Source organism: Leptopilina heterotoma, unplaced genomic scaffold (assembly GCF_015476425.1).
Source record: "Leptopilina heterotoma isolate Lh14 unplaced genomic scaffold, ASM1547642v1 Lhet_6, whole genome shotgun sequence".
Classification (NCBI taxonomy): Eukaryota; Metazoa; Arthropoda; class Insecta; order Hymenoptera; family Figitidae; genus Leptopilina; species Leptopilina heterotoma.
In genome coordinates, this window is record NW_025111137.1 from 2,537,144 (window position 1) to 2,553,594 (window position 16,451).

Below are 16,451 nucleotides of genomic sequence, written 5' to 3' on the forward strand. Positions count from 1 at the left end.
ATTTAATACTTTTGAATTAATTGTGTATTTAAAGAATATCTCTGCAGAACAATTTTCTATTCTATTTTGTCTTAACATCTAGTTTTACAATCTTAAACGCCAAACCCCGTGCATCCTTTTCGGATTCTGATTATAAATCTTTTTAGTAAACTCGGTGACTATTATTACTACTTGAAATTCATTTAATGATTAACAATTTTTAAATATTCTATTATAAAATAATATTCAAAACAAATACTAAAATACGAAATAATAAATAACAAATAACAAACATCAATTATAGTTTAGAAATTCTTTATTTGTATAGAATGTAAATAAAATCAGGTACTTAAGAACAGCCTTTGTTGAATATTATTCAGCTCTGCAATAATCAGCATCTGAATTTTGAAATAAGAATTATTTCGCTACAAATATAAGTTATTTTTAATCAGAATTTAGAAAAGTATTTTGATTTTGTATTTTACCTGGCGTCACGGACAGAATCCAGTCTACAAAAGCACCCACACGAGTATTTACTGAAGGATTTGCTGTACCGCATGCAATTCCATAACTAATAATTCCAACAGTCACGAGTCTACCGGTTGATGGATTTTGCCATAAAGCTGGACCACCACTGTCAAACTGTAATATTTAAGAGAAACAAAATCAAAAACCAATAAGATGATATTTTGGATCATATCTCAAATTCTTTCAATTTTTGATATAAAAAATCATTCCGCCGTTAACTTTTCTTTCAACATACAAATTTAAAGGGGGTTGCATTAATATTCCCCAACTGACAAACAACCGAACTGTTATTTAACAGAAAAGCATATGACAGAATTGAAAATTAAGACAATACTGTCATAATGTCATACAATAGAATTTATACTTATGAGGCTGTTTTGTATATAAAAATAATTAGTGAATTTGTTTGATGGTACCCAAAAACAATAAGGTTCATTTATTCGAAATTAAGGCTTAGAAGAATAATTCAACAATAATTTTACCTGGCATGCATCTCTGCCAGATGCAAATGTGCACATTTGATTATCCAGTACATTAGGGAATGTGTTTCTGCATTGCGAAAGATTGATAACACTCACTCTTGCTTTTTGTAAAATGTTTGAAGTACCTCCACCGAATTCAACAGTACCCCAACCTGTTCCAGAGAAATATTGTTTTTCGAAAAAATTATTAATATTATAATAAATATTATTTGTAAATAATATTTTGTTGAATGACAAGGAAACTATTGCAAATCTACATTCACACAAAGAAAAGAATTATTACCTAAAATATGAACAACAGCTCCACTAAAACTATCTCGACTATGTTGAAATGGAAGACATGCTGGTCCAATTTCATTGGTGAATCTCATCAAGCCTATGATTGTTATAACGCTAATATCATATGGACTGTTTCGTACAGTTGATACAAATGAGGGATGCATAGCATATTGCAAGACTTTGAAAAGCGTTGAGTTTGTATCACGACCTAAAATTAGAATAGGTGTTTTAATTAAACTTTCCAACGGTTGTTAAAATATATAGTAACCATAAATTATTATAACTTAATAATTCGTAGGCGCTTTGTACCTACTTCTCTTACTGATTTTTACATTAATTTATACATTAATAAAAAAACTTACCAGTTGAAATATCATGATCACCAATAAGCACTCCCATATTTGAAGGGTCTCTGTTCATGACACAGTGAGCAGCTGATAAAACATGTCTAACGGAAATTATTGTTCCACCGCAATAAACTTGTGATAGTCTTCCGTCAACAATTCCTGCCATCATTGGAAATTCATTCAATCCAGCATTTTCACCACCAACTATTCTCATCTAAAAAGAATTGTTTTTTTGCCAATTATTCAGGAATATCAATAATATTTTCAATTTTTTTAAGTCTAAAGATTCGTTAAATTTTAATTAAACTTTCGTTTAATCATCGTTAAGAATTAGTACCCAATTAACCTAGGAGTTTGGAGTAGTACAAGTTTTGTAAACTTGGCAAAGACTTGCTAAAAACTTGAAGATTATTGTTGACTGTAAAGAAGAAAAAGTTTTGTTTTCACAAAAGGGAATCAAGTTTTTTTATACGAACCGGCTTTTTCCATCCGCATCTACAATTTTGCTGTGGTGAAATTGCTTGTATGTAACATGCAAATCTACCTCCTGGCGTATTCCTGGCACTTTGAAAAGTGACCACCATCTCTGGACCTTGTGTATCTCGACTGAATCGTCCTTCACCACATAATCGTAATGGACCCTGTCCTGGACTCATGTACATGAGAACTTGATCCAAAGCGCAATCATTACTCTATGAAATTAGTTTTCAATTCAACAACAAAGCATTTCCAGTTTAGACGCTGAGATTAGACAGAGTTGCCCCAGGTCAGGGAATTTAGGGTAAAGTCAGGGATTTTTATTAAAAGTACTGGAAAAAATTTAATTTTTTGAATTTATAAGAAAATTCTGAATTTTGGTCTTTTTTGTTTTCCTCATAAACTATATGAAATTGCAAAGAATTTAAATACAAATCCTTCCATTTTTTCTATTTCTGATAATAATTTCTTTTTAAATAACTTAATTCTTGAACAACTATCATAAAATAAATAAATTATTTAATGAATAATTTTACTTAAATATTTCAAAATTATTAATTGGATTTCAAAAGAGTTGCGTTTACAATCTTCATAAATAGATGAACTTTAAATGTTTCAATTTGAAATTTTAGAAAATATCAATTTTTAATGGATTTAAATTAAAATTTTAAGAACAACTGATTTCAGAAATTCAATTATTTTCAAAAGTGATAAACTTCTTTGCATAAATTCAATTATGTTGAAAAATTAAAAAATATTCTCATTAAAATTTCAATTATCTTTATAAATATTAAAATTCTTCTCCGAAATTCAATAAATTATTTTTAAAAATTTTCACAGGAATTCAATTATTTATCAATTTTTTTATAAATTTCTTCTCACGAATTCAATTATTTTTAATTTTTTAATGATGTTTTTCGAAGGAATTCAAATATATTCAGAAAACTAAAAAAAAATAGTTCTGAGAAATTCAGTAATTTCGAAAAATAAAAATAAAATTCTTTTAAAAATTCTATTATTTGAAAAAATGTTGACAAAATTCTTTACAAGATGTAGTTAATATAATTGCAATTTTAATAAAATTTTCTATACACAATTCAATTATTTACAATACAATTCTTCTTAAGAATTCAATTATTTTCACAAATAAATGGGACATTCCACGTCAACACGGACAGAGCTCTAAACAAAAATTGCTTTGATGGATTTAAACGTTCTAGGGCTTAAAAGATTTCTACGTTCATGTACTTTAAGATGCCGATGGGCGTTTTTTGCAAAATTCCATTTCCGATGCCAATAGAACTGTCAAAAGTCAAAAGGTCCAAAAATCTCAAAATACTTTTATGAATTAAAAGCAAAAAACGAGGTAAATTATTCTGTAACTCATTCTTTATCAGTTTTTAGGGTTCCCGAATATAAATCTAAAGTTTTTTTTTTAAAATCCAAAATGTCGAATTCAATATGGCGGACAAAATTCAAATTTGATCAGATTCGATTAAAACTTGTTACTCGGGGGTTTTTAGGGTCGCTGATTACGAATCTGAAGTCAGTTTAAAAAAATTCAAAATGGCGGATTCAATATGGCGGAAAAAATTTTCAAATTTGATCCGATTCCCTTAAAACGTGTTACTCGGGGGCTTTTGGGGTCGCAGATTATGAATATGAAGTTACTTTGTAGAAATTCAAAATGTCGGATCAAATTTTTTAATTTGATCGCAGATTTAATTAAAAAGTGTTACTTGGTGGTTTTTAGCGTATCTGATTATGAATTTGAAGTCTCAAACACAAAGTAACTTCATATTCATAATCTGCGACCCCAAAAGCCCCTGAGTAACACGTTTTAAGGGAATCGGATCAAATTTGAAAATTTTTTCCGCCATATTGAATCCGCCATTTTGAATTTTTTTAAAGTGACTTCAGATTCGTAATCAGCGACCCTAAAAACCCCCGAGTAACAAGTTTTAATCGAATCTGATCAAATTTGAATTTTGTCCGCCATATTGAATTCGACATTTTGGATTTAAAAAAAAAAACTTTAGATTTATATTCGGGAACCCTAAAAACTGATAAAGAATGAGTTACAGAATTATTTACCTCGTTTTTTGCTTTTAATTCATAAAAGTATTTTGAGATTTTTGGACCTTTTGACTTTAAAATTTTAATTTATAAATGAATATTAAAAGCATTGTAGCGTGAATTTTTAGAAATAATTGAATTTTGAAAAAGGTTCAAATTAAAATCTTTGAAAATATTTACGTTAATGTAATTTTATGCGCAAAGAGAATTTTGCTAAAATGACTGTTTTGTCAAATGAGCTTATGTCAAATATATGTTTTTGTGTCAAATAAATATTTTTTTAAAAGAATTTTATGTCAAATGCCATTTATGTTAAACAAATTTTACGTCAAATGAAATGACGATTGAAATTCATTTCAAGTGATTTTTATATTTAAATGAAATTTATGTCAAGTGATTTTTACGTCAGGTAAAATTTACGTTAATGTAATTTTTTATCAAAAAAGAAATTTTGTTAAACGACTTTTTTGTCAACTGAGCTTTATGTCAAATATATGTTGTTTTTAAAGAATTTTATCTCAAATGCCATCTATATTAAACAAATGTTACGTCAAATGATATTTATAATGATAAAAATTTATTTCAAGTAATTTTTATATTAAATGAGAATAATGCTAATTGAATTTTATGTCAAATAAAATTTAAGGCGTATGCTTATTCCCGAAAACTTTTTTGACAAAATAGTTATTTGATATAAAAACACTTAACTTAAATTTCACATAATGTGGACATTATTTGTCATAAATTTCATTGCACACAAAAAACCATTTGACTAAAATGTCATTTGTCATCAAATTCATTTTACACAATTTTATGTTACATAAAACTCATATAACATAATTCCCATTTGACATAACAATCATTTAACATAAATTTCTTTTGACTTAAAATTCATTTAACGTAAATTTTATTTGATATAAAATTCATTTGTCATAAATTTATTCGACATCAATTTCTCTTGGTATAAAAGTCATTTAACATAATTCTCATTTGACAAAAAATCCATTTGACATCAATATCGTTTGACGGATAAGTCATTTATCATGATTCTCATTTGACATAAAATTTACTTGACACAAATTTCATTTGACATAAAACTCATTAAACATAATTCTCATTTGACATAGAATTCAGTTGACATAGATTTCATTTTACATAAAGATCATTTGACCTGAAAATATAGGCGCGAATTTCAAAATTGGCTAGTCACAATGTTGTTGATAATATCTAATTGGTTACTTTTAAAATTCGCGCCGATATTTCTGTGTCAAATGTAATTTGTGTAAAATGAATTTTATGTCAAATGAGAATTTTGTTGTGCATGACTTTTATGTCGAATGATATTTTTTGTCAAATGACTTTTATGTTAAATGTCTTTTATGTGAAATGAACTTTATGTCAAATGAGAATTATATTAAATTAATTAAATTTATGTCAAAAGAATTTCATGACAAATGATACCTATGTCAATGCAATTGAATTTTATGTCAAATGATATTTATGTTAAACAAATTTTATGTGAAATGAATTTTGTACGAAATAAAATTTATAATAATAATTTATATGTTAAATGAAAATAATGTCAAGTGATTCTTATGTAGAATGGAAATTATGCTGCTTGAGTTTTATGTTAAATGAAAATTATGTTAATTGAATTTTTTTGTCTAATGAGCATTTATACTAAATGAATTTTGTTTCCAATTACATTTATGTCAAATAAATAAATATTCCGATAAAGCTTACCGAGGGAACTTCAAATACTTCACAATTTACGCGAAGTTGAGATGCACCTCTAATATTCCATCGGCAAGAATTTGCTCCCGCATAACGATTGGGATAATTAGGACTAGCTATGTAATACATCCGACCCGGCAATATATCCATTTGGAAAAAACAATTTGGATCAACTGCATCAATTGTGTGGCCAAAAATTAGCAAAATGCCCAGGAAGATTAAAATTTCTGCAAATAAAATTTAGTCAATATCAACTTTTCGTCTTTGTTCAATTAAAAATTGAAAAATTTAATTTTTATTTTAAATTTATTAAATTGTTCTTTTTATTCAATTAAATTGTATAATCATTATAAATAATTCAATCATATATACAAATCAAACTAATTTAAATTTCAATTTATCCAAATTTTAATTGCTTTAAATTTCAAATGATTAAAAATTCAATTTATTAAAAGTTTAATTGTCGAAAAAATAAATAAAAAGCAAATTAAATTTTGAAGCTACAAAAAATCAACTAAATTTTTTTAAATTATATAAATTATAAAAAACAAAACTTTATTTATACAGAATATATCAAAAACTAGTAGAATAAAAATTTGTAACTTACTTAATTGATTCATCGTAGTGCCAATTGAAAAATAATCTTTAAAAAATTTTTTTTTGCTTTTTATCCTCTTACAATGACTTTAATATACGGAAAACCCTTGTTTCCTTCAAAAAAAAGCTACCGCCTTATCTTGAATTTATATATATCGTTTACCAGTATTAAAAGAGAAATAAACACAAGTGCTATATTGGCTTAATTCTTAAATAATAATAAAGGTTTCAAAAATAAAAATTGAGATTTTTATTAATTTTTATTGCGCTATTATTAAACAAAGAAAAAACAAAATAGCCACTCGCTTGATTTTAGAGTTCTTCTTTATTTATTTATTTTTCTTTTGGTTCAAGATATGTATTTGACTTGCGTGACATTTTTTGAAAACTGTCGAAATTTTCCTTTATTGCAATCCTACATTACTCTCTCATTGACATTTATTGGATGCATCGTGCTCTCAATATTTTACATGTTCGCACATTTATATTTTCATCTATATACCTGCATGAGCGACTGGCATATCTATTTCGCTGATAACAATTCTGCATAATTTATAGATAGTTCACACTTTTTCAAGAGCAAAAACAAATAATAAAATTATTTCCTTGTAAAATAATAATCGAGATAATGTAAATTTATGGATATACCAATGTTATGATTTTTTATGTAGATATTTTCTTATAATTTAAAATTAAATTTATGCTAAGGCAAAAAAAGGAAAGGTGATAAAGACAATATCTTGGACCAAATTAAAAGTTTTTTTTGGAGAGAAAATTATTGATATCATTACTTTTTAACAGAAATTTTGTATAAAATCGAATTATATCATTTGGATAAAATTTTCATTTAGCAGAATTGTACATGCAGCCTCGATTATTAATCGATTATATCTAACAAATTAAGATAAATATTGAGTTTACAAACTTTACACTGCAGGTAAATTAAATAATATTATAGTAGGTACATTAAATAATGCAAATTAACACTTGACACCCTAACTGACTTGGTACCCCAGTAAAAATTCAAGTTGTGTCATTTTTTTTAGAAATGTTTGAATTTTTTTTTAACACTACTTTTAATTCTTTAATGGGTTTAAAATATAGTAGTTTCGATCTAAACCACTTTTGCATTGAAATATTCATAACTTTGTCTAAAATAAAAATATTTTTTATTTCCAAACGCCAACGACCCAAAAATTTTACTGTCTAAAAAAAATTCATAGGGCAATAAGTTTATAACATTTTTGTTATTATAACAACGTAAATAAAATTTTATTGCAAGATTTGTAAATAATATCAGGTGATATTTAAGTAAAAATCTCGAAAAATTATATTATTATAGTGCATAACATTTATTTTAAAGTTATTTTTTACTTTTTCTTTTAACTTCAGCTTTTTTAAATCAAATTAATTTTTTTTTTTAAACTTTTTCTATCAATTATTGATATTTGCTTTTATCTTTCTCTGTTGACCGTAACTTTTATTAAATTTTTAATCATAATTTTTATTACAACGCTATTTTTGTTTTAAAATTACATGAGTTTTACGATATACGAAGTAAATTTCAGAAAAAAATATTAGTAAAATTAACTTGAGACTTGGAAAAATTTCCTTTAAAAATAATAAAATTTAATTAATAAATTTATTTAAGAACCGTTTTTTAATAATATTGATAATAGTATTTTATATTATTTTATTATTATTTTTTTTATTATTTATTTTATTATTTTATTTCTATTTATTTATTTATTTATTATTATTTAACCGTAAAAGGCCTCTAAATACTATTTAATATTAAAAATTATTATTTCCAAAAAAACTTTTACTATTTTCAAAAACAATTTTTTTTTAATAAAAATTAGAAAATTGAAGGAAGTGAATTTATCATTCGGTGATTAAATATTAAATTTGAAGAAGTTAACAATTTTCCCGAATCAATCTACACAAATAAATTAAATATCTTAAATAAATCTCGATAAGCTCATGGGCTTCAATGTATCGACAGCACAGCTGCTCTTATACAGAAATCTGCTTAATTTGAAAAATATTTTCGAAATTAATTAATAATTTCAAAATTATCAAAGAACTCAGAATAAACGGTAGCATGGTGGGATACGAGCCCATAAGCCCATACGATAAGCAGGTTTCTGTATTAGGGCAGCTGTGCTGTCGATACATTGAAGCCCATGAGCTTATCGAGATTTATTTAAGATATTTAATTTATTTGTGTAGATTGATTCGGGAAAATTGTTAACTTCTTCAAATTTAAAAATAAGAAAAGTTTATTTAAAAAATAGTAAAATTTACTCTAAAAATAAGAATATTATTAATGGCTAATTGTAATGTTCCAGAAAAATTTGAATAATTTTTATAAAAAAATGAACATTGAAAATAGTAAATTTTGCTATTAAAAATCATCAGTTCCAGAGTAAATTTTATAATATCCGTAGTAGGTTTTACTGAAAATTAGTACAATATACTTTGAATTTAGTACAATTTATTCTGAAATTAATACGACAATTTGTCAAAAATTCCAAACAATTTTTTTAATTTTTTTTAGAAGTAAAAGTTATTTTACAGTTTTTAATGTAAAATTAATCTAAATTTCCAATTTCAAAGATTGAAAAATAATATAAAAAGATTTTTAAGTTTCAAAATACTAAAATCTTTTCAAAGTTTGCGAAAAGTAAAATTTTTTTTCCCAGCATAACTAAAAATTTTTCTAACTTACAAAAAATGACAAACTCTGCAAGTTTTTCTTGAAAATAAGGGAAAAGGGGGAGAAAATTTATTATTTTAGGTGTTTTGGAGGATTTTATTAATTTAAGGGGATAAAAAGAGGGAAAAGAGGAAAAAAGAGGAGTAAGTGTGATCCCTGCAATATGTAAAATTCAAAATGGCGGATCTAATATGGCGATCAGAAAATAACAGACAACACTGATAAAAGATTTGTATTACTATAATTAAAATCAATGGCATTAAATTTCGAAAGCTACATTTCTGCAGTTCTGCAATTTAAAAGAAATATATTTTCAAACAAAGTTTTTATTATTTTGCCAAAAATATAAAATAATAATAATAAAATCTACATTGTTTCAGACATACGAATATTCCCGAAATTTTATTTGACATAAAATTTTATTTCATATAAAATTCATTTTACATAAATATCATTTGTCGTAAATATAATTTAATAGAATTTTCTTTTAATATAAAATTCACTTGATATAATTTTAATTTGGCATAAATATCATTTAACGTAAATTTCATTTCATATAAAATTCATTTGACCTAAATATAATTTGATATAAATTTCATTAATTTTAATTTATTCATCATAAATTTCGTTTGACATGAATTTTACTTGACATAGAATTCAATTAACATAATTCCCATTTAACATAAGAACACATTTGATATAAAACCTCATTTAACATAAAAATTACTTGACATAAATTTTATTTGACACAAAATACATTTAACGTTAATTTCGTTTAACATAAATGTCATTTGACATACAATTCATGTGATATAAATTTCTTTTTAACATAAAAATTTTCTCTGACTTAAAAATCATTTAACATAACATTATTTTTACATGGAACCAATCAAAAATATTGTGAATGGCCTTTTTCAAAACTCGCCCTTATATTTTTACGGAAAATGATCTTATGTGATATGAAATTTATGTCAAATAAAATTTATCGCAAGTCAATGACATGTCAAATGACAGTTATATGTTAAATATCTTTTGGGTCAAATGAAATTTATATGAAGTGATTTTTATGTCAAATTGGAATTATGTTAAATGAGTTTTATGTCAATTTATGTTAAATGACTTCTACGTCAACTAAAATGTGTGTCAAATTAATTGTATGTTAAATTGATTTCGTGTCAAATAAAATTCATGTTAAATTGTTTTATTATTATAGTAAAATTTCAGGAATATAAACACGTCTAGCATTTTTTTTATAAAATAGGAAACTTGCAGAAATTTGTACGTTTTTCGTTTGGAATTGGTGCGGATTTCGTATAAAAATTTCAATTGTTAACTAACATTAAAAATAAACTTTCATGCGTTTATACTTATAAAAATTTTTTATTCTTACGGTTTATTAAGTCTCTAATCCACGAGGAAAGAATACGCGAATTTGTTTATTTTCATATTATTTAATCAGGGACCCTCAGTATATTCATGTAATAAAGAAACACATTTTACAATATACTTTATTATCTCTTGTTTGAAAATAATCTTATTTTTATATCGTTTTGTTATTATTTGTTCGCGGTTAATTCAATAAATTTTTACAATTATCTTTCGTTGAATATTTAAGTCTTTTTCTTTTTTTTAATAAACTTTCCTGCTGTAAACACTTGTGTCTGTGACCAGTTACTATAGTTTTCCTATATTTTTTCTAACTAAAATCATACAGAATTGAATTAATTAATTAAATTTAATAAATTATTAATAAATTTTAATAAATTTCTCATTATAATTAAAAAAAATAATTATAAAGTTATTCTTAAAATTTTGATTTAGATTTTGTTATTTAAATTTATTTTAATGAATTAAATAGTTACTGAAAATTTAAACAAGGAAACAAAATTTCATTTCCTTTAAATAAAAAATTCATATGACGTAAAAAATAAATATTATTATTATTATTATTGTAACAATAAGCGTGAATACAATGTATGTAAATTTATTGGGTTCTAAAAGTTTATTTTTATTGCAACTTGCATAATTTGTTTTTACTTTCGCCACATTGTGTTCGAAAAAAATACTTTGTATTGTTTTTTCTAATCTCCTAATAATATTTAAGAATAATTAAGCTAAACAACAATTTATCCAGTTTAATTTATTTTAATAATATTATTTCTGCGAATTGGTTAAAAAATATATTTTTCAATCAAAATCAATTGACTTCGAATTTGTTTTAAAAAATTTTTTAATTTTAATTTTATTAATGATTTAATGTTATTATTGCTATATACTTATTATTATTATTATTATTTTTACTATTAAAACTGTTTAGAAATAACTTCAACAAGTTTGATATAAATGAAAACTTACCTGATGAACGATTTGTTTATACAATTTTCTTATAAATAAATATACTAATTAGCATTTAATAAAAATCAATTTGTTAATAATCTGTTGAATTTATTATAAAATTGTCTCAGGTATAAAAGTATATTTTTCATAATAAAAAAATTAATTTTTTACAAATTTGTTTATTATAAAAGTTTTATCTATTTATTGTTAATAAAAATAAATTTATTTCATATTATGTATTTTTTTTCCTTATTTCCAACGAGTTTCAAATGAAAAGAAAAATTTGTTTTGTTAAAAAACATGGTTAATTATGAATTTGTTTAGATACTTTGTTTATACAAATGTGAACAGTTTTGTTGATAAAAAAAATTTATGTCTTCTATTAATGTTGAACAAGTCTCATAAAAAAGAGAGATAAATTTTCACTCTAAAAAATAGGTTTTTTTTTTAAAATTTAAGGTCTCGGACTGAATTTATAAATAAAAAATAGTATCAAAATTTTAACAAATAAAATGTTCGTAATAGTTGCAAATAGTCGCATATTATTTATTTACAAATAATTATTAATTGTAGGGGTTTCGAAAAAATTTGAGAAAACAACACTTGAGAAATGTAGAAAAAAAATTATATTTATTAACAATTTACTGGAATACTATATATGTCATATAACGTAACTTATTGCATTAATATGTTACAGTTTATATTTTATAAATAAAAGGGCAAAAATCTTCGTACACATTGTCGAGAAGTTATATGAAATAACAATTTTAATTTATTTGAGTTATAATATATTTTTGCCCTCACATAAAGTTTATATAAGAAGTCTTGAATAAAAATTATTCTTGTCAAAAAAAACTAATAATAATACAACTAAAAATAGGAAGATAATTTTTTTTTTAATCTTTGTCTCCTATTTTTTATACGCAATAATGTAACAAATTTGAAGGTTTACATATGTAAAGAATAAATTCGAAGTCCTCTTACGTTGCTGGTAATTCGTTATACGGAGGAAATATTTAAAAAGAATTATTTTTAACTTACAATATTCTTGTATTTAACCATCATTCAATTTTTATACTCTCGGCTAGATTTTTTAATAGAAACATAACACGGTAGGCTATAATATGTAATAGTTTTTAAAAAAATATTCCAATCAAAATATATATAATAATCAAAATTACAGTAGCATTTCTCACATTCTTTCACAAGTTTTTTTTTTCTTTTTTTTTTTGTTTTATTTTATCAAACACACTCAATATTTCATTTTTAAAAATTGTTCGTCACTCATTCATTCCTATAATAATCAGCGTCTCAGAATAATTGTGAACCATATAAAAAAAATTGCAAATTTAATCAAAAATTTTTTCGTTTTTTAAAATTGTTTCTTAAACTTAAGAACGAATTTTTTTGTTTTGCTTGTAACTTATACGGTCTTTTAATTTTTCTTTTTGCAATTATTATTAAAGATACTGAAATAGAAAAATAGTTTATTGAAAAGCTACCTATTTCAAAAACAAATAACAATTCTGTAAAAAATTCTGACGTGTCACATTTTTTTATAATAAATATCTAATAAAATATATTTCGTAAAATAGGTCAAAATTAAATGCCTTAACGAAATTATTTGAAATTATAATTTTTTTTTGTTTTTCTATATTTTTCAAGAGACATACAATTTTATTTTTCTATTGTGCGTCGTTTTTTTTTTTTTTTGGTATTTTTATTCTTTTTTACATTTGCCTTTCCATCCTCCTTACAAAGGGCTAAAAGAAAATTTAAAAAAATAATTTTGTTACACAATTTTTTTGAAAATAAAATTATTTTAAAACATACACAATAACGGAACATTCTATTACTACATTCATTCAGAACATTTTGGTTTTTATTTCAGACCAGTCTAACGAAAACATTGTTGAAAATTCATTTTTCTTCTTTCTTTCGTATAAATGCTTTCGTCAATAATCAAAAAGTTGATAGGTATTTACGCTACGATATAGATAATAATATGAGCATTAAAAAAATATTATATGAGAAAATAGGAAAAAATTGATTATTTATTATTTTATGTTTTCTTTCCTCATTTTATTTGGCGATTTTATTTTTTCAATGTAAATATGAAAAATTACTATTATATTTAAGCAAGGCTCTGTTTGTGACTTCCTGTTTGTGGGACAATACAATTAAGTATTTTTTCTTAAGCTTTCGACTAAAATAATATTTTTAACTTATAATTACATAATTAATTAATATTATATATAATATATGTATATATAATTCTAATAATTTACATATTTACAACGTTTATCATTTGAGATTCAGTACGAAATATATAAGATAACAAAATTTACTGTCGATTTTTAAATTTATTAGTTTTTATTTAAACAAAAAAATTGTATCAGGAAATTTAATAAAAAAATTTTTTTTATTTCCTAAAAAATTTTTTTTTGTTTAACAGAGAAATTAATTTGCGCAGATTTTAAAAAAAATTGTTCTTCTCATGAATTATATTTTTTCTCCCAATCAATTTGTCTATAAATTACAAATAATAAATTTAATTATGTGATTTGCAAAAACTTATAATACATATTTTTTGAGAAATATTTGAGAATGTAAAGAGAAGATCACAAGATGAACGTTATGAGTCAATTTGTGTTAATTAAAAATATTAATTGTCTGTCTATTTAAATTTAAATTGGTCGAAAGAATTAATTTGCACTATAAATTTTATAAATTAATTTAAATAATTAACAATGATTGAAATCTAAATTAAAATTGATTGAAATTAAGATTACAATATTTAAACAAATAAAATTGATTTAAATTATAATGTTGATAATTTAAACATTTGTAATTTATTTAAATCGTAATTTTAATTTCTTTAAACAAACTAAATTTATTTAAATCATAATGTTAACAATTTAAACAATTTTAATTTATTTAAACAAAAATTCGTTTCAATCATAATGTTAATTAAAAAAAAAAAAAAAAAAAAAATTATATGAAATTAATTATTTAATTATTTGTAACTAGAAAAAAAGTTGGTAGAAAAAATAATATTTTTAATCACAAATTGAAATCGGTTTTCATTTCGTTGTAACGCAAAGCTCAATGAAACATTGTTTTCAAAAAATCGAATTCAAAATTTATTTTTGTATAAAATGATTAAAAAAAGAGATTTTTACATTTTTGCAAATTTTATAGTATTTATAAAATCTTAAAATATATTTAAAGCTACAAAAATAAAGTGTAAATACTTAAGACATTTGACTGTAAACAAAAATCTTTCTCTGTTTAATCATTAATTACCAAGAAAAAAATTTTTTGAACTAATTTCTGGTTTTTGAAAACTTAATACTGAAAATAAGACACTTGTTAAATAGGAAAAAAAATTAAAAAGATAATTTTAAATACTAATTTCAAAATTTTTTTAATTTACACATTTCTTTAAAATAGAATTACTTTCTTAATAATTACATATAAAAAATAAAAAGGAAAAAAATTCTAAATAAAAAGTAGAACATTTGAAAAAAAATTGTATAAAAAAAATAAAATAAATTTTTTCTAAAAAAAAAATAAAAAAAAGTTAAACATTTCATTTTGATATTTAAGCATTTTAAATTTCGGAAATTTTAGCAAATATTAAAAAAATACTAAAATAAATGTTTTTCATTGAAATAGACGATTACTTGTTTTGTACTTGTTCTTTGTATCAAATAAATATTTATTTGTATTAAATAATTTTTATTCGTATCAAATAATTTTTATTTGTATCAAATAATTTATATTTAAGTCAAATAAATACTTCAGATACTGAAATATTAATGATTCAAATACAATTTCTTTGATTTAAATTGAAATTTTTTGATTTAAGTAAATGTTTACTTAATAATAGACAATTAATCGCTTATTGTAATATGAAATAGATTTTTTTCCTTGAATAAATAATAAAAATTCCGCTTAATACAAATTTTAATTTATGAAAATTCCGTTTAATGGAAATTTTGATTTATAAAAATTCTGTTTAATTGAAATTTTTATTTATAAAATTTCCATTTAGTAGAAATTTTTATTTATAAATGTTCCGTTTATTAGAAACTTTGATTTATAAACATTCCGATCAATAGAAAGTTCAATGTATAAAAATTCTGTTAAATAGGAATTACATCAATTAAAAATGTTGTTAAATGAAAATTTTATTAAATAAAAATTCTGGTTAATAGAAATTCTATTAAATATGAATTTGAAATTTGTAAATTGTATCATTTAGAAATTCTGTTAAATAAGCATTTAGCCAAATGGAAATTCTATTATTAAAAAATTCTGTTATATAAGAATTTAGTGAAATGGAAATTCCATTAAGTAATAATTCTATGATATGGAAATTATATCAAACAAGAATTTAGCCAAAAAGGAAATTCTGTTAAACAAAAATTTACTTAAATGAAAATTCTATTAAATAACACTTCTCTTAAATGGAAATTCTATATAAAATAAAAATTCACTTAAACGGGAATTCTATCAAATAAAATGTAATTAAACAAAACATTGTTTTTAATGAAAATTTACTTCTATTGAGATTTTATTAAACTATACTGAAAGAATTTTGGGGAGGCTGCAGGCTTTACATGAGTGCCGCTAGAGGTTGCTGCCTCAAGCTCTCAGTTAACCTCAAAAAGGCGAGAATCTAGTCCCGAAAGGTAAGCAGCAACTCTTCAGGGGCAGCAGCTCACCTTTCGGGAGTAGATGCTCGCTTTTTTGAGGTGAGCTGCGAGCCCTGAGCAAGGGGCACTAATTTCGGACATGAAAAGTCAGCAGCCTCCCCAAAATTCTTTCAGTGTAGCAAAAGTAGAAAGGTCCCAGAAGTTAGAGTCGACGCTGACCGTTGAAAACTACTTT

The 16,451-nt window shown here is 23.3% G+C and overlaps 1 protein-coding gene across 1 annotated transcript; it reads right to left on the minus strand.

Moving 5' to 3' along the window:
* Positions 1 to 136: 136 nt before the first annotated feature.
* LOC122509183 (venom serine protease 34-like) lies at positions 137 to 6,960 on the minus strand. Its single transcript, XM_043623014.1, has 8 exons — positions 6,510 to 6,960; positions 5,912 to 6,129; positions 2,092 to 2,307; positions 1,631 to 1,829; positions 1,273 to 1,476; positions 990 to 1,141; positions 465 to 621; positions 137 to 377 (listed from the first exon to the last, which is right to left on the minus strand). Exons 1-8 carry the CDS (start codon positions 6,520 to 6,522, stop codon positions 352 to 354), a joined length of 1,185 nt encoding a protein of 394 aa, XP_043478949.1. The 5' UTR covers positions 6,523 to 6,960; the 3' UTR covers positions 137 to 351.
* Positions 6,961 to 16,451: the final 9,491 nt, after the last annotated feature.